At 38.9% G+C, this 19,615-nt stretch overlaps 1 protein-coding gene across 1 annotated transcript; it reads right to left on the bottom strand.

The window, feature by feature from the left end:
* Positions 1–17,859: 17,859 nt before the first annotated feature.
* LOC141613189 (uncharacterized) lies at positions 17,860–18,667 on the bottom strand. Its single transcript, XM_074431928.1, has 2 exons — positions 18,431–18,667; positions 17,860–18,360 (listed from the first exon to the last, which is right to left on the bottom strand). The coding sequence occupies exons 1-2, from the start codon at positions 18,665–18,667 to the stop codon at positions 17,860–17,862; spliced, it is 738 nt and encodes a 245-aa protein (XP_074288029.1).
* Between the last annotated feature and the right edge of the window lie 948 nt (positions 18,668–19,615).

The following is a 19,615-nucleotide window of genomic DNA, read 5'->3' on the forward strand; positions in this document are numbered from 1 at the left end:
ATTAACGTAACAATACAAGTATATATCATTAAATTTTGTTACAAAGACTAAATTATATGAATTATCCTCATTGCCTAGCAATTTAAAGTTCACAAACGAACAAATTTAATAGAAAAATTATAGAGTAAGACGGTCGCAGCCTATGAGACGATCCAAATTTGTAAGAGCATACACATTGAAGAGTATGTCCTCTTCCTCTTATTTCTTCTCTTTCCTTCTATTTTTTTGACACCTCATTTCCCATTATCTTCATCCTCTTCTTAACATTTTCTCTATTTTTTTCTCACATCAAAGAGGATCCTTTTATTCATCATCTCTCAAATTTTTTATGACCAAAAAATAAAAAAGAAACACATTACATGACACATGGTAGATGAGGGATGACTAGTGGGCACAAGGGCCAAGGTTGTACTTCCTCTAAAAATAAAGGAAGTCTTCCTCTTCCTCTTCAAAGAGGATGTTAAGAGTATATAACCACATTGAAGAGGACATCCTCTTAGATGAAAGATAATGTTAAGAGGATGATCCATCCTCTTCAATGTGGATGCTCTAAGAAAACTAGTATTTATTTAATGTTAATAAATGAATTTTCTTGTATACAATAAAACCGTCTCATAATGTAACAACGTCTCACACATAACTACTTATTAAATTAAGGAACAACTAACAATTGGAAATGTAGTGAACAATTAATGCATTACTTTATTAAATACATAGAGCTTTTAAGAAACGAAAATGTGTTAATAGCTCGAAAAAACAAAAAGGAAGAGTAAAATGTATTATAATTATACTTTTGATAAGAGAAGATAATATAAAGAGAGAAAATAATATAAGAGAAAGTGAATATTGTTGTATATATTTTCATCCATGTACATGTGATACATATATATAGATTACAAAGATACATCTTGGTGAAAGGTAACAATGGTTCCTAAAGGATAAGGAGATGGAAAGTTACAATGGTTGGGAATAGATACAATGGTTGGGGATAGGGATGGCAGTGGGTCGGGGACCCGACCCAGACCCTGAGGGTCGGACCCTAATGGGTCGGGTATGGGTCTCATTTTTTCAGACCTAATGGGTATGGGTCGGGTATGGGTCTTAAGAAAATATTTCGGGTCCGGGTCCGGGTCTAAGTTATGAGACCCATACCCGACCCTTAGACCCTTTATTAAAGAAAAAAAAAATCAAAATTACAACTTTTCTGAATTCATACTGGCAAACTGTAGAAACCCAACTAAAGTCTCTTTCTCTTCCCTCATCCCATAAAGAGATAAAACCCAACCAAACTCTTCTCACAATACCACCACTCCACCACTGACACAAGAAAACTACCACCACAGCACTGATACGCGATTGGAAATCACCTCTCTAATAGCCGGCGACCGACAACCACCATTAACGGCAGATTAATAAACTCATAATGTTAAAGTAGTATGAATTTTTTTTTTTAATATTATAGACCCCATAGCTGTTAATCTTGTTACTAAAGTGGCTGAAACTCGGACCCACGGGTAGACCCAGACCCTACCCTTACCCATAGGGTCCGGGTATGGGTCCTCAAATTTTAGACCCTTGCGGGTCTGTGTAGATACCTGTATCCGTCGATATTGGAATTTATAGAGAACCCAACAAACACCCGATGATGATAGGACACATGTATTCTTTAGTTGTCATTGTCATTATTTGGAGCTCGTTTTACGATGTAGAATGGGCGTCGTCGATGAAGTATTTTATTAATTTAAATGATATTTAAAATAATGTTTTTTTAAGTGAGTTCATTTTATTAATTTAAATAATATTTAAATTAAAGCTTTTTTAGAATTCATTTTCTCAAGTTTATTTTATTGAAAATAAAATAAATATTTGATTTGAAAAATCATTTTATGAGTATATTTGATTTGAAAAATCATTTATTTTAATGTGTTAATTGATTTGAAAAATCGATTTAAAATCGAGAAAAACTCGTTTTTAAACACACGTTTTTGAGCTCGATTTTAGCTCGGTTTTTGAGCCCGTTTTCTTTGCGAATTGGCACGAATCTCGAGTACACTAACCAGCCTAAGCCTCTACCCATCCAACCCCAGTTCGAACCCCATATCCACGGCCCAAATCCCGTCCCAAATCACCCCCAAACAGCCCGCATACACAAAGCAGCCCCCCTGTTTTGCAGCTCAAATCCCGAGCCCAAAACCCGCTCCAATACCACCAAAACCCGTGCCCATTAACCCTAACCCATACCCTAATGTCCTACCCATATTACCTTACCTTAATCACCAAGAAAACCCCCCATACGAACCCTAGAAAACCCCCCAAAAGCTGCTGGATAGCAGCTATGCTCAGGGGAGCCCGTCTGCCTCTCCTCCCTTTTGCCCTACTTTAACTCCCTATAAATACCCACCTTTCACCATACAATTATTCCTCTAATTTCTCCATACATCCTACCGTCACTCACAAGCTTTAAACCCCAGAAACAAACCCTAATTGCCTCTCAAAAACCCTCCACAAAACCGACATCCAAACTGGAACAGTTTGTGTGTCCTCTTCGAAAAATAATTCGTTCCTCCTTCAAACCTCCATCAAAACTCGAGTTTCTTGTTCCTAATTAACCATACAACATCCATCTACACATTAGACAAATATTTACGAGCCAAATTGCCCTTGAGAGTACACGAATTCCCTCGGAAAACAGAGTGTTATACACTCTGTTTTCGCGGCTTTTTCCTGTCTGTCCAGTTCTGTTTGTGCTCGTTTTTCGTGCCCAATAACTCAAAACGAGCAGGGTTTTCTTTAATATCTCTGTTCTACTCTCTTTCTAGTTTTCAAAACATCTTTTAAATCGAATTTTCATCGTGAAACGAGAGAGAAATCGCTGTTTGAAAGTTGTTGTCCAGATTCGATAAAAACGTGTTGTTTGCTTTGTTTCTTCGTCGACGACGGCCTCTCGAGATAAAATCTACCATCGATTACGACCCAAGACGGTGTCAACGATACATGTAGGTTGAGGGTGCATCAAATCCTCTACCTTCTCCCTTTTATTTCGTTTTTTATGTTTGTTTTTTATAGTTTGTTTTTGTTTGTTTATCGTTTTTTTGTTTATCGATTGTTCTAATTAACTACGAAACTAGTTTAGTCCGAGTATGAGTTAAAGTACCACCATGAACACCCGCGTTGACTTGAGATGGGAAAGAAACCGCTACATCAGTCGGTCGTACACCCCCGTCTCATTTACATATCCTCGTGTTCAAGGTAGGACATAAATAAAATGAACTTCTAACTTCGCTCCTCGTTTTTGACCCTTTGTTTGTTTCGGCCAATTCGACACACCCTAGGACCATTTACATGTTAGTATGACCTCTGATTGTTAACATATAACTCATTTAGATGACATTAGATCGATTTAATAAATTAATTAGGCACTTTAGGGTACATCGACGTAGCTTTAAAAATCAACTGACAATTCTATAACCTAATTGAATGCATCTTTCTCTTTCACCTAATTTCTCGCTAGTATATGAGTGCGTGATTAGCACCTTCTTATTAACACTCGATGAGTTAAATTAATTAGCGAACTTGACCTAATTTGACCCCTTTTAGGCCGTGTAGAATACACCTTTGCGCGACATCATCTCAATCGATCAACGTTGTTTCTAACTCGTTTTCTAACTTGTTTCCTATCCCGTTTTGCGATCATCTATCTAGCCTAATGAATCTAACCTAAGAATTAGGGTAGGCTAGAACGTGTAGGCCGTGTTTGGCCGTGTCCTTGTGGTCCTTTTCTCGTTGTTTTCTTATCTTTATCTCGTTATTTCGTATCTTGTAATTACTTTGTTTATCGAGTCATGTTTGGTAGTTTGTTTGTAATTAGTTTACTTTTATCGAGTCAAAACCTCTTCTAAAAACCTTAGTCTTGTTTGGTTAGATGGTTGTGCCCCAATGCAAGTAAGAGCGTAGTAAATCGCATGTTGTTTAAAGCAACATGGCCCGATTTATGCTAATGCATGCTTTGGTGTGTGACCCAATGTCTAATTCGATAAGATTAAGTGAAAGCACACATTACGAGGAGTGACCCAAGGTCGTGAGTCATGTAAGCCGTGGGCCACCCCTTTGTGCACGTTTTTCTAGGCCGAATGGCCGTGTAATGTGTCATGTACGGTGTTGTATATAGCAATTGTATTTAGATCGAGTTGTATCTTTAATTTATCGTTGTGTCGGCATGAAATGCCTGGGTTGTAATAGGGTAGATCCCAACGGCTCCCCCATTCCCATCAAGCCTTGTTTGCTTCGTTTATATGTTGTTAGATCAATCAACCCACATGCTAAATTACAACTTTGACAAAGTTAGTTTAGTTGCATCTAAAACGACATAGAAATTGTTGTCACATGTTAGGGTTTAAAATGATGTTTGCATATCATATATCGTAGTAGCTATGAGCTTATTGGAAATCCGATACTTGACTTAGTAGAGGCCGTTATCGACGGGCGGGGTTAGGTGTCCTTATGGGCTTCCTAACACGTACCCTCACCCCTTACTCAAGATCTATGGTTTGTGGATCCGTCTAAATACCATTGGATTACGAGAGTCATTCAAATCGAGTGATATAGGGTACAAGTCTTTATCTTTAATCACTCGTAGTCGATTGGCTTTATGCTTTTCGATGAAAGGTGTAAAGTTGACTTGAACGGTTCCAAGTTCCCAAAAAACTTGGTGGCGACTCTAATTTGTCTTAATTCGATTCGAAAGAACCTCGAGTCGATTATGCCTAATGTGGATCCCGCGGACGCAGCCTTCCCGAGGGCCTTGTCCACGATTTGGCGACTCATTGGGAAAAGAGGACTAGTTACACTTTGTTTCTAGGGTCTTTTCCTCCGAGGTGAAACTTGAAAAGAAAGTGTTGGAAAGTAAAACATTACTCATAGTGCTACGATTCATGCATAAACCCTTAAGGATTTTCCCGGGCCGTCCCAGCGTTTCTTTGTGATGCGTGGGGGGCGACGTCCCACTATGCTAGGAAGCTGCACATTGCTCGCTTCCACTTCACCTCGCGTGGTTCTTGATGGTGGAGACGCTCTTCTAGGTACTTTACCTTAAGGCCCTTGCTCTATAAGACCGCAAAAGGATGGAGGGCATAGACCTTCTTGTAGAAGACTTGCTGAGACTTAGAGATGTCTAGGAGCATACATCCTTATAACATGAGAATGACAATGTGCAAGGTGTTTTCCCAAGTCTTTTCAAAATTTCCATGTCAATTTCAAAACCGGACTTTTGAACAACTTACTTTCAAAATAGCATGATTTTCAAAACGCGGAATGCTGCCCAAATAGGACTAGAATTTTCGGCCAAAATAAGCTTTTATAGACGGCATGCTGCCCATTTCAAATCTCATTTTCAAATCGATCCTTCGTTTTTTTTCAAATTCAATACAAAATATTTCTCGAACCTTAACCAAGCATGAAATGCGTCAAGTCGTGTCCGGGTCATGGCCGTGTTAGGCCGGGTGTGTTTCGTTCTAAGAGTCTAGAACACGACCCTGTTGGGTCACCCAAGCTCACCTCTTGGGCTTTGAGTCATGTTGGTCGACCATTTGGTCTAGGATAGTCCACAGACACGTCCAAGCTAGGCCCTTTAGGACGTTTCACCCCAACCTAAGGACTATGTTGGTCCAATCATGGGTTTAGTCACACCGAGTCTGGTTTAGAATCGTGCTATGACAGTTTGAGTCATGTCGTTTTGCCGAGTCTAAAATGAACCAAGGTCTAAATCCAACCGTGAGTCGAACCTTTGGTTAGTCAGTCTCAAGTCGAGTTTTTGTCTGAGTCAAGTTGGGGTCGTGTCCTTAAGTGTGCAGGGGCTCTTACTTTAAATATTGACTCAGTACGGGGTTTTCTTGTAGAAAGGCCGCCAAAAACCCGACGTCAAGCAATGGAAGATGCTGTCAACAAGCTCACCGAGGCCGTGAACCTCATGATGACCCGAATGGATGCGATCGAATCTAAGCTGGGTGAAGATTCCTCTTCATCTACCCCACCTCTGACTGATCTGGAGAAACGGTTCAAGTTCATTGAAGACCGTCTGAAGCTCTCCCAGGGGAAGAACATCCACTATGAAAATGCTAGGGCCTATGCCCCAGTTCAGGATAAGTTGCCCACAAACATGGTACTCACTGACATCCCAAAGTTCAAGGGCACAGAAGATCCAGTCCACCATGTTAAGGCCTATAAGGGGTACTTAGCACTGAAGGGAGTGCCTGTTGACATGCTCTCTGAAATTTTTGCCCAATCTCTGGATGAACACCCGAAGGCGTGGTTCTATAATCTTGACCTTAAGAACTTCCCCACTTTCGAAGATATTACGGTGGAGTTCTGTAAGCACTATGCTGACAATGTTGAGATTCAAACCAACATAAGAACATTGGAGGTGATGACACAGAAAGACAAAGAAGGCTTTACTGAATTCCTTGCAAGATGGCGCGCTGAAAGCGTGAAATTAGCCAAGAAGCCTGACGAGGTTGAAATGGTAGATAAGTTCGTAAAGAATCTACGACCTATTTACCGCAATGCTCTGAAATACCAGAATTTTGGCTCTTTCAAAGAATTGATAAGAATCGGGATAAAGGTAGAAGATGATGTCATAAGGGCAGAGGCTGAAAGGCCGAAAGGGTACCAAGGGGCCTCATCGTCTAAGGGCAAGGCCCCGGCAACGACCCATATTGATGAAGCCATCAATCTCTTAGAAGGGAAATCGAAGAAACCGCAGCGCCAAGCTCCGAGGGCATTCACCGATATCGGATGCACTTATACATACGCTCTCCAAAGGCTCATAGCCCAAGGAAAGCTGAAGCCTATTGGTCCAACTCCGGACCCTCCCGCTGATCAACAAGGTAAATGGTATAAACCAAATGCCTACTGTGCCTTTCATCAAGGGAAAGGCCATGATACTGAAAGGTGCTATCGACTGAAGCACGAAATCCAAGACATGATTGAGAATGGAACACTCCCGATCCCAACTGTTAAACCCAATAACATCACCAACCCCTTTGGGGACCACGCCAACTTTGTTTCTGTCGAAGACAATGTCGATTATTCCCATCTTATCCACCCATGTCACTGGAAAGCGGTGTTTATCGGGAAAATATTTGTGGATTGCTCTAAATTTTTGCCAAGCCCGAAGAATGAAATTCACGTCGGGAGTCTTGCTCTAGAATGTACTCCTCTTGTTAACGAAGTTAATAAAAGACAATTCGATTCACCAACCTTCATCACTGGCGTAGATCCTTAGAGGACTACCTTGGGATGGAGGCAGACCATCATTGGGATCAAGGACAAAGGCCGAGCATCTAAGCTGACAGCTGAACAAGAGAAAGCTCAAGACCAGATTTGAAAATTATGAGTCGGGATCTGTTTTCTTATCTTAGTTGAGTCGAGTCTAGGATTTTCTTTTATTGAAGTTGAGTCGTTTGTTCCACGATGACCTAGGGTGTGTCCTAGGAATCGTCCCTTCGAGTCTGTTAAGCATGTGTCATTTCAATAAAAGTTGCAGTTCGTTTCCCAATATGTCTTGTTTTCAATCCTCAATCATTCTGAAAGCATGATAAAATGCACAACACGCTCAAAGGCATCCCTGGGGTAGAAATATGTCCCGTTTCAAAACGTAAGGTACACTAGGATCCCGTGTTTGATTCATTTACCTATTCCATGTCTGGTGGTAGAAAACCTCCATCTGAACCAATGTTTGTGACAAGCTTTTAGATGATTCTATGACAAACCCGGACTAGCTCCTTGTTTCCCCTATCGATGATAGAAGGCAAGCCTTTTCCCCAACAAAATCATCCCATCTCGAAGAGAGAAGATATCAACCCGTTCTAACAAGGAATTGTTAGTTCCTACCCAAATTAGTTGGCGAAGCCCAGTTTTCAAGGTGTATCCATTTATGACTAAGAGAATGAATAGAAGATCATTTTCAAAGAGATAAAAAAGATGAAAAAGAAGGAAAAAATGAGAAAAAGAGAAAAATTGGAAAAATGAAAAAATGAAAAAAAAGAAAAGTGATGAAAGAAAAAGGAAAAAAAGAAAAAAAGATGTTGAAGTTATTGCAGAACGATTTTGGTTGAATGTCGAAGTTACGGAAGCCAGAAGTCAAGTCAAGTACCCATAGTTGAAGTTCAATGGGCGAAGCCCAAAAGCTTAAGTAGTAACCTCTTTACCCTCTAAGTCCTTCCTGAGACAGTTATAAAGGGATAGTCGGGAATTTTGAGAATTATTCCGCTTGTGTTGTTACACCCAGCCTTTAGGGTCCAGACATGGAAATTTGAACCCACATCATTTTTCAACCCATTTGCACTCGTGGTTCATCAAACCCGAGACACCCATTTCCAACCACGTTATAAGCCATAGCCCTTGGTCTTAGCACCACAAAACAAACCTTCAGAATGATGGTTAACCATTCAAACTTGTTTTTACCAAGCTCCACATCCCAAAGAACCAAAGCCTTTTGTACCAACCCTAGACACAGGATTTAATAGTACCTTACAGGCTAGAATGGGATACGACATGATATCATAGGTGAAACCATCGAGTGTGTACACACAATTAAAATGCCATGTTTATGCACCAGGATCGAACTACGTCGGATTTGATTTCGCTCCACGCGAATACGTAGACAGTCCTTCAGAATAAGGGATTCAATCCACTCATCAACCAAGTTGTCGTCTTGTCGGTTTATTACGGGTCTTAACCAAGTCCAAATGAAGCCACCTTTGTTTGGGTCGGTCTTAGTACTCGATGTAGCCTAGGATGAGGATATAGGTTCGGATGAATAGTATCGAGTCTCAGAATGAGCTTTATCTAATGGTTTAGACAAAGATGCTGAGTCACATAGATGTGGGTTTGTGTTGGGAACAGAAAATATGAAAAACCCGCTGAAAAGAAAGAAGGCGTGGAAGAAAAATAGTAAAAGCCCGCTGAAAAGAAAGAAGGCGGTGGCAAGAAATGATGAAAACTCGCTGAAAAGAAAGGAGGCGAGGAGAAGAGTGACAGAATGTTCCCAACAAGAGTGATGTGTGATGTCTAAGTGCTTTCATAAGATCAGTCTGTGTTTAGTGTCGGGCGAAGCCAACGTTGTTGCTCTGTGATTTTAATCCACCTTGTCAATGCCAAGTGATCTTGATTCCCGTGTGCCCTCGGGAGCACGCCCGTGACATACAATATCTACATCCCAAGTCGACGACCTTGTGATTCCCATTTGCCATCTTTTGGCGCCAGAATGGCCAATTTACATTTCTACCCCCAACAAGTCCATATTTGAATTAAAGCCCGTGCACACTTACGGTTTTATTTTCTTTTTTTTGTTTTACGGTAGCGGGCTACGCCCACGTTTGTTTACGGGTCATACAGAGTGTCTGAGTCGTATTTCCTGCTCACCCGTCAAGGTTCGATTTCAAAATGCCAAAGATTTCAGAATTCCGAAATTTCAAAAACTTTTTGCGAATTATGGGATAGATGATCCAAATAGTGGTACATTTCAAGTCAAGGTTCAAATCTCAAAGTTCAAAATCAAATTTTGGGTCGACGACCCAACATCCAAGTGATTCATTTCAAATTCAAAATTTGGGTCGATAGGCCAATTATTCAAAATTTTCAACATGTTCAAATTTCGGGTCGATGACCCAGTCTTTCAAACTCAAATTTCGGGTCGATGACCCAACATTCCAAGTGATGTCAAATTCATTCTTCGGGTCGATGGCCCAGTTTTTCAAAATTTTCAAACTCAAATTTCGGGTCGATGACCCAACATTCTAAGTGATGTCAAATTCATTCTTCGGGTCGATGGCCCAGTTTTTCAAAATTTTCAAATTCAATTTTCGGGTCGATGACCCAACCTTTCAAATGATCCAATTTCAAGATCGATGATCCAAATGTGCTTAAGTGATGATTATTGCTTGTACATTTTCTTTGTTTCAAATATAGTAGGATATGCTTCAACTGGGGGATCTAAAGTCTTCGACTTTATAGCCATTACAAACTGGGGGCTCTGAAGCCGTTGGCTTCAGAGACCATTATCAAGATGTAAAGGATGACATCCACCAAGAATTCAATTCAATACAAGAGTATGAAATGGAAGAATTCCGTAGCTGAAAGCAAATGATGAAAGCGGCGGCAACCTCCTTGGAAAGTCCCGTCCCATTCGGACAAGCGCCAAGAGATGATAAATTTTGGGCAAATGTCAGCAGATGATGAATTTTGGACATACGCCAGCAGATGATAAACTTTGGGCATGTGTCAGCAGTTACCAAACTACGACGCGGGTTTGATTCCGTCAGAAACGGATACGTAGGCGCTTAAGGATAAGGCTCAATCCACCATATATGCAATTTTATGGGTCGACGACCAACGATGATAATTTGACACAACAGAAGCAAGAGTCAATCCCCAACGAAGTTTCGGTATGATCTCTTCTTATGGTCAAGCGAGCTTACATACGCAAGTCTAATGGACTATAAACGACCCGCAGAATCCTCGGTCGAGAGGGACTGGGGTATACTTTGACTTTCGCCCCGTCCAAGCCTCGGTCAAAGTGGGGGCTCAGAGATACCCGTATCCGTCGATATTGGAATTTATAGAGAACCCGACAAACACCCGATGATGATAGGACACATGTATTCTTTAGTTGTCATTGTCATTATTTGGAGCTCGTTTTACGATGTAGAATGGGCGTCGTCGATGAAGTATTTTATTAATTTAAATGATATTTAAATTAATGTTTTTTTTAAGTGAGTTCATTTTATTAATTTAAATAATATTTAAATTAAAGCTTTTTTAGAATTCTTTTTCTCAAGTTTATTTTATTGAAAATAAAATAAATATTTGATTTGAAAAATCATTTTATGAGTATATTTGATTTGAAAAATCATTTATTTTAATGTGTTAATTGATTTGAAAAATCGATTTAAAATCGAGAAAAACTCGTTTTTAAACACACGTTTTTGAGCTCGATTTTAGCTCGGTTTTTGAGCCCGTTTTCTTTGCGAATTGGCACGAATCTCGAGTACACTAACCAACCTAAGCCTCTACCCATCCAACCCCAGTTCGAACCCCATATCCACGGCCCAAATCCCATCCCAAATCACCCCCAAACAGCCCGCATACACAAAGCAGCCCCCCTGTTTTGCAGCTCAAATCCCGAGCCCAAAACCCGCTCCAAATACCACCAAAACCCGTGCCCATTAACCCTAACCCATATCCTAATGTCCTACCCATATTACCTTACCTTAATCACCAAGAAAACCCCCCATACGAACCCTAGAAAACCCCCCAAAAGCTGCTGGACAGCAGCTATGCTCAGGGGAGCCCGTCTGCCTCTCCTCCCTTTTGCCCTACTTTAACTCCCTATAAATACCCACCCTTCACCATACATTCATTCCTCTAAGTTCTCCATACATCCTACCGTCACTCACAAGCTTTAAACCCCAGAAACAAACCCTAATTGCCTCTCAAAAACCCTCCACAAAACCGACATCCAAACTGGAACAGTTTGTGTGTCCTCTTCAAAAAACAATTCGTTCCTCCTTCAAACCTCCATCAAAACTCGAGTTTCTTGTTCCTAATTAACCATACAACATCCATCTACACATTAGACAAAGATTTACGAGCCAAATTGCCCTTGAGAGTACACGAATTCCCTCGAAAAACAGAGTGTTATATACTCTGTTTTCGCGGCTTTTTCCTGTCTGTCCAGTTCTGTTTGTGCTCGTTTTTCGTGCCCAATAACTCAAAACGAGCAGGGGTTGCTTTAATATCTCTGTTCTCCTCTCTTTCTAGTTTTCAAAACATCTTTTAAATCGAATTTTCATCGTGAAACGAGAGAGAAATCGCTGTTTGAAAGTTGCTGTCCAGATTCGATAAAAACGTGTTGTTTGCTTTGTTTCTTCGTCGACGACGGCCTCTCGAGATAAAATATACCATCGATTACGACCCAAGACGGTGTCAACGATACATGTAGGTTGTGGGTGCATCAAATCCTCTTCTTTCTCCCTTTTATTTCGTTTTTTATGTTTGTTTTTTATAGTTTGTTTTTGTTTGTTTATCGTTTTTTTGTTTATCGATTGTTCTAATTAACTACGAAACTAGTTTAGTCCGAGTATGAGTTAAAGTACCACCATGAACACCCGCGTTGACTTGAGATGGGAAAGAAACTGCTACATCAGTCGGTCGTACACCCCCGTCTCATTTACATATCCTCGTGTTCAAGGTAGGACATAAATAAAACGAACTTCTAACTTCGCTCCTCGTTTTTGACCTTTTGTTTGTTTCGGCCAATTCGACACACCCTAGGACCATTTACATGTTAGTATGACCTCTGATTGTTAACATATAACTCATTTAGATGACATTAGATCGATTTAATAAATTAATTAGGCACTTTAGGGTACATCGACGTAGCTTTAAAAATCAACTGACAATTCTATAACCTAATTGAATGCATCTTTCTCTTTCACCTAATTTCTCGCTAGTATAAGAGTGCGTGATTAGCACCTTCTTATTAACACTCGATGAGTTAAATTAATTAGCGAGCTTGACCTAATTTGACCCCTTTTAGGCTGTGTAGAATACACCTTTGCGCGACATCATCTCAATCGATCAACGTTGTTTCTAACTCGTTTTCTAACTTGTTTCCTATCCCGTTTTGCGATCATCTATCTAACCTAATGAATCTAACCTAAGAATTAGGGTAGGCTAGAACGTGTAGGCCGTGTTTGGCCGTGTCCTTGTGGTCCTTTTCTCGTTGTTTTCTTATCTTTATCTCGTTATTTCGTATCTTGTAATTACTTTGTTTATCGAGTCATGTTTGGTAGTTTGTTTGTAATTAGTTTACTTTTATCGAGTCAAAACCTCTTCTAAAAACCTTAGTCTTGTTTGGTTAGATGGTTGTGCCCCAATGCAAGTAAGAGCGTAGTAAATCGCATGTTGTTTAAAGCAACATGGCCCGATTTATGCTAATGCATGCTTTGGTGTGTGACCCAATGTCTAATTCGATAAGATTAAGTGAAAGCACACATTACGAGGAGTGACCCAAGGCCGTGAGTCATGTAAGCCGTGGGCCACCCCTTTGTGCACGTTTTTCTAGGCCGAATGGCCGTGTAATGTGTCATGTACGGTGTTGTATATAGCAATTGTATTTAGATCGAGTTGTATCTTTAATTTATCGTTGTGTCGGCATGAAATGCCTGGGTTGTAATAGGGTAGATCCCAACGGCTCCCCCATTCCCATCAAGCCTTGTTTGTTTCGTTTATATGTTGTTAGATCAATCAACCCACATGCTAAATTACAACTTTGACAAAGTTAGTTTAGTTGCATCTAAAACGACATAGAAATTGTTGTCACATGTTAGGGTTTAAAACGATGTTTGCATATCATATATCGTAGTAGCTATGACCTTGTTTGAAATCCGATACTTGACTTAGTAGAGGCCGTTATCGACGGGCGGGGTTAGGTGTCCTTATGGGCTTCCTAACACGTACCCTCACCCCTTACTCAAGATCTATGGTTTGTGGATCCGTCTAAATACCATTGGATTACGAGAGTCATTCAAATCGAGTGATATAGGGTACAAGTCTTTATCTTTAATCACTCGTAGTCGATTGGCTTTATGCTTTTCGATGAAAGGTGTAAAGTTGACTTGAACGGTTCCAAGTTCCCAAAAAACTTGGTGGCGACTCTAATTTGTCTTAATTCGATTCGAAAGAACCTCGAGTCGATTATGCCTAGTGTGGATCCCGCGGACGCAGTTCCCGAGGGCCTTGTCCACAGTCTGGGTCGGGTACGGGTCCAAAGGGAAAATCTCGGGTCGGGTCCGGGTCTAGGCGGACCCTACCCAAACCCTACCCATTGCCATCCCTAGTTGGGGATGTAAGGGTATCATGGTCATCCACTATACATATTTTATAACACTCCCCCCCTTAGATGACCATTCCGTAAAATAACATAATGTCTGGTGATGCGCATGGAATGCTGCCTCGTTAAAACCTTACCAGGAAAACCCAATGGAAAAAACCATGGTGAAGGAAAAAGAGTACAACGCGCAAAAACTCCCCCCGACAAGTATATCACTGAAGATCTTTGAAACGACGCAATCCAAGTAGATGAAGCAACTTCTTAAATGTTGCAGTAGGAAGAGATTTAGTAAATAGATCGGCTAAATTTTCACTTGAGCGAATTTGTTGAACATTAATATCGCCACTCTTTTGAAGATCATGAGTGAAGAAGAATTTTGGTGATATGTGCTTTGTTCTGTCATCTTTGATATAACCTTCCTTTAGTTGTGGAATACATGCTGCATTGTCTTCATATAAAACTGTGGGTGCTTCTTTCTGGAAGGACAAACCGCAATCTTCTCGTATATGCTGAATTACAGATCTTAGCCATACACATTCAGGGCTTGCCTCCTGAATTGCTAAAATCTCAGAATGATTAGAAGAAGTAGTCGTTATAGTTTGTTTCATAGAGTGCCAAGAAATGGCAGTACCACCACAGGTAAACACATATCCAGTTTGTGATCGGGCATTATGAGGATATGATAAATAACCTGCATCTGCAAAACCAACTAGATTTTCTCTGGACATGTTAAGGAAAAACAAACCCATATCCTTCGTACCTTGAAGATAACGAAGTACATGTTTAATCTCATTCCAATGCCTTCGGGTTGGACAAGAACTAAACCTGGCTAATAAATTAACGGAAAATGATATATCAGGTCTAGTATGACTTGCAATATACATCAGTGCGCCAATTGCACTTAAATAAGGTACTTTAGGACCAAGAATCTCTTCATTATTTTCTCTAGGGCGAAATGGATCTTTATCAATATCAAGTGATCGTACTACCATTGGAGTACTCAAAGGATGTGCTTTATCCATAAAAAATTTGTTAAGTACCTTTTCCGTGTATGTTGCTTGGTGTAAGAGAATTCCATTATTTAAATGCTCAATTTGTGAACCCAAACAAAATTTGGTTTTCCCGAGATCTTTCATCTCAAACTCTTTCTTTAAATATTCCACTGTCACTGAAATTTCTTCAGGTGTTCCAATGATATTTAAATCATCAACATACACCGCTATTATAACAAATCCTGATCCAAATTTCTTATAAAAATGCAGGGGGTAATAGTATCATTCTTGTATCCTTCCTTTGTCAAGTACTCACTGAGGCGGTTATACCACATACGCCCAGATTGTTTTAATCCATAAAGAGATCTATTCAACTTGATAGAGAAATGTTCCCTAGAACTTGATGAGGTTGCTTCTGGCAACTGAAAACCTTCTGGGAGTTTCACATATATATCATTATCCAGTGGACCATACAGATAAGCTGTGACTACGTCCATTAGGCGTAAGTCAAAACCTTCTTTCACTCCCAGACTGATTAAAAATTTAAAAGTAGTTGCATCCACCACAGAAGAATATGTCTCTTCATAATCAATACCGGGTCTTTGTAAAAATCATTGTGCAACTAATCGAGCTTTATATCTCACAATTTCACCATTTTCATTTCTCTTTCGCACAAAGACCCATTTGTGTCCCACTGGCTTTACACCTTCAGGTGTACGGACTACTGGTCCAAAAAATTCTCTCTTTTCAAGAGATTTCAATTCTAATTCAATTGCTTCTTTCCATTTTGGTCAATCATCTCTTTGTCTACATTGATCAATAGACTTGGGTTCATGATCCTCTTCATTTTTCATAACATCTAATGCAACATTGCATGCAAAAATATTGTCGACGTCGATTTGATTTCGGTTCCAAATAATACCAGGCATGATATAATTTATTGAGATATCTTCGTTTTCAGGTACCTGAGTTTCTTCCGGAACTAAATTTTCAATCACGTCCATAGTCTCTTCAAGAGATTTGTGTAAATTTACATCCTCGAGCGGGCCACTTTCATTCTTTGCTCCTTTTTTTTTCGAGGATTTTTATCCTTGGAACCAATTGGTCTTCCACGCTTCTGGCGTGCACAAGATTTATTACCAATTCTAGTTTGTCCTTCTGGGATCTTAATTTGAAATGGAGCATTTACAGCTGGAATATGTGACTTAGTCACTCTTTTTGGATCAGTAAAAGCATCTGGCAGTTGATTAGCTAAGCTTTGTAAATGAATTATCTTTTGAACTTCACGTTCACATTGTTTAGTACGAGGATCAAGATGAGATAGTGATAATTCATTCCATTTAATTTCCTTTTCCAACTGTTTGTCTTCTCCCCCTAAACATGGGAAAACTGACTCGTTAAAATGACAATCTGCAAAACGAGCCTTAAATAAATCCTCTGTGGTTGGCTCAAGATATTTAATTATTGAAGAGATTAAAATCCAACATATATTCCCAACCTTCGTTGGGGACCCATTTTTGTGCGTTGTGGTGGAGCTATTGGTACATAAACCGCACAACCAAAAACTCTAAGATGGGAAATATTTAGTTCCTGACCATGAATCAATTGAGACGGGGAGAATTTATGATAACTCGTTGGTCTGATGCGAATAAGTGATTCTGCATGTAGTATAGCATGTCCCCAAGCAGAAATTGGGAGTTTAGACCTCATAAGTAATGGTCTAGCAATTAGTTGAAGTCGTTTGATTAAAGATTCAGCTAGACCGTTTTGTGTATGAACATGGGCTACAGGATGTTCAACATTTATCCCAATCGACATGCAATAATCATTAAAATTTTGAGAAGTAAATTCACCAGCATTATCAAGACGAATATTCTTGATGGGTGTATCTGGAAAGTGTGCTCGTAATTTTATTAATTGAGCAAGTAATCTCGCAAACGCCAGGTTTCGAGTTGATAACAAGCATACATGGGACCATCTAGTCGATGCATCGATTAAAACCATAAAATATCTAAATGGTCCACTTGATGGATGTATTGGTCCACAAATATCCCCTTGTATACGTTCCAGAAAATTAATTGATTCAAAATTTATCTTAACTGGTGAAGGACGAATTATAAGTTTCCCTTGTGAACAAGCAGCACAGGGAAAATTATTAGGTAGAAACTTCCGGTTCTTCAAAGAATGTCCACATGAATTTTGCACTATCCTTCGCATCATTGTTGAACCGGGATGGCCTAACCGGTCGTGCCAAATTATAGAGTTATCGCTAAACTTCTGGTTTAAAATAGCATTGACTTCAATCGTATTAATTTTCGTGTAGTACAAGCCGAGAGAAACGTAGGCAACTTTTCTATTACGTGTTTCGTGCCTTGGGTTATACTCGTGATTTGAAGGAATTCATTATTCCCTTCACTTATTGTCTCAATATGATATCCATTTCGGCGAATATCTTTAAAGCTTAACACGTTTCTTTGAGACTTAGGAGAGTATAATGCATCAACAACTTCAATTTTAGTTCCCTAAGGTAATAATATACCTGCTCTTTCGGAGCCTTCAATAATGTTTGTACTACTCGATATAGTACTCACACTAGTCTTTTTCATCGTCAAATGAGAAAAATATTTCATATTCTTAAGTATTGTATGGGTAGTTGCACTGCCAGCAATACATAATTCTTCACCATTTATTCCCATTCGAATTCGTGGGGTATTCATTTTCTTCAAGGAAATAAAATATGCGTCACTAAAACAAACATAAATATAATAAGAATGATAAATATAGATTTAAATAAAAATACCATATTGAATAATCCATATAAACTATACATAGGATCCTTTAAATTCTAAACACACCATATAAATGATAAAACAAGCATAAAACGTCCTAACACGAATTGATACAGATAATTTGATAGTCTTAAAAGTTCATAATTATTATCTAATTCCCTTCGGGGGTCGGGAAAAAATCATCCACTTATAGGTGAGTTGTATCGCCTGAATCAAAGTCACCTTCGCCATCTTCAATCACCATATTTGTTTCGGTATTCTTTCTTTTCTGCTTTACTGATTGAAGATAAAGATCAACAAGGTGTTTGGGTGTGCGACAAACGCGTGACCAATGCCCTTTTGCACCACAACGATAACAAATATTGGTCACAGTTTCGCTTTTATCTTTCTCACTCGTATTATCTATTCGGTTCCACTGCAGGTGGGAATGTGTCTTTTTGAAATAACCTCCATTACGACCACCAAATCTACGTCCACGTCCACGACCACGGCCTTGACCACTGCTGCTGGCATGGTCTCTATAATTCCCCTTTTCATTATAGGACATAATGTTTGCTTCTGGCAATGGTGTAGAATCAGTAGGACGTGATTCATGATTTTTCATCAAAAGTTCATTATTTTGCTCAGCCACCAACAAACAAGATATTAATTCAGAATATTTCTTAAAACCCTTTTCACGATATTGTGTCTGCAGGACAATATTATTAGCATGAAAAGTAGAGTATGTTTTTTTTTTGTAACATATCCATATATGTGACTTTCTCGCCACATAACTTCAATTGAGAAGTAATTTTGAACATGGCTGAATTATATTCAGTGAAAGATTTGAAATCTTGCAATCTCAAATGCATCCAATCATAGCGAGCGTTTGGCAATATGACGGTTTTCTGGTGATCATACCTTTCCTTTAGATTGCTCCAAAGGATTTCTGGGTCTTTAATAGTCAAATATTCGTTTTTAAGACCCTCGTGGAGGTGACGGCGAAGAAATATCATAGCATTAGCCTTATCTTGACATGTTTTATTTCCATGTTTTATTGTCTCACCAAGCCCTTTTGCATCTAGGTGTATTTTAGCATCTAACACCAAAGGTAAATAATTCTTTCCCGAAATTTCAAGGGCCGCAAATTCAAGTTTTGCAAGGTTTCATGATTTTCACTATTAACAATATAATAATTTAAATTAGGTCATTAAAATTATCATGAAATAAAAAAAAATAACAAAACAAAACAAAAATAAAATAAAATAAAAGTTTTCTTGAGTAATCTATACAAAAAGTGCATAGTAGACACCAATGTTAGCGGTAATCTGTATACAAAGTATACAGTAGACCAAATATATTAAATTAATTATGTATGAATGAATATAGTATATAGATGTGTAACATGAAAATCAACAAATTTATCAAACAAATTGTGTAATATGCAAATGGAGTCTCATAATGCAAGTTATCATTATCTTTAATATCAATTATTTATCATTAAAGAGTTTAACTACGGTTATATGTATGATTATGTACATGCAAAGATTATGTGAACAAAAGAATTCATATATACAAGTGAATTTGTAAAAACTTGTGTCATAATCACAATAATATAAATTTAGTATAGATAGAAAACTTACAAATTAATTTGGTAGATTTGTTAAGCAAGGATCGAAAATCGAAATCAGAGGCGAAAAACTATAAGTTCGCAACAAACCTAAATTTGATGATTCAGAATAGAGAATCGTGCTGATAACGTATTATAATTATACTTTGATAAGAGAAGATAATATAAAGAGAGAAAACAATATAAGAGAAAGTGAGTATTGTTGTTGTATATATTTTCATCCATGTACATGTGATACATATATATAGATTACACAAAGATACTTCGTGGTGAAAGGTAACAATGGTTCCTAAAGGATAAGGAGATGGAAAGTTACAATGGTTGGGAATAGATA

This window comes from Silene latifolia, chromosome 11, assembly GCF_048544455.1.
Source record: "Silene latifolia isolate original U9 population chromosome 11, ASM4854445v1, whole genome shotgun sequence".
In the NCBI taxonomy this organism is placed as follows: Eukaryota; Viridiplantae; Streptophyta; class Magnoliopsida; order Caryophyllales; family Caryophyllaceae; genus Silene; species Silene latifolia.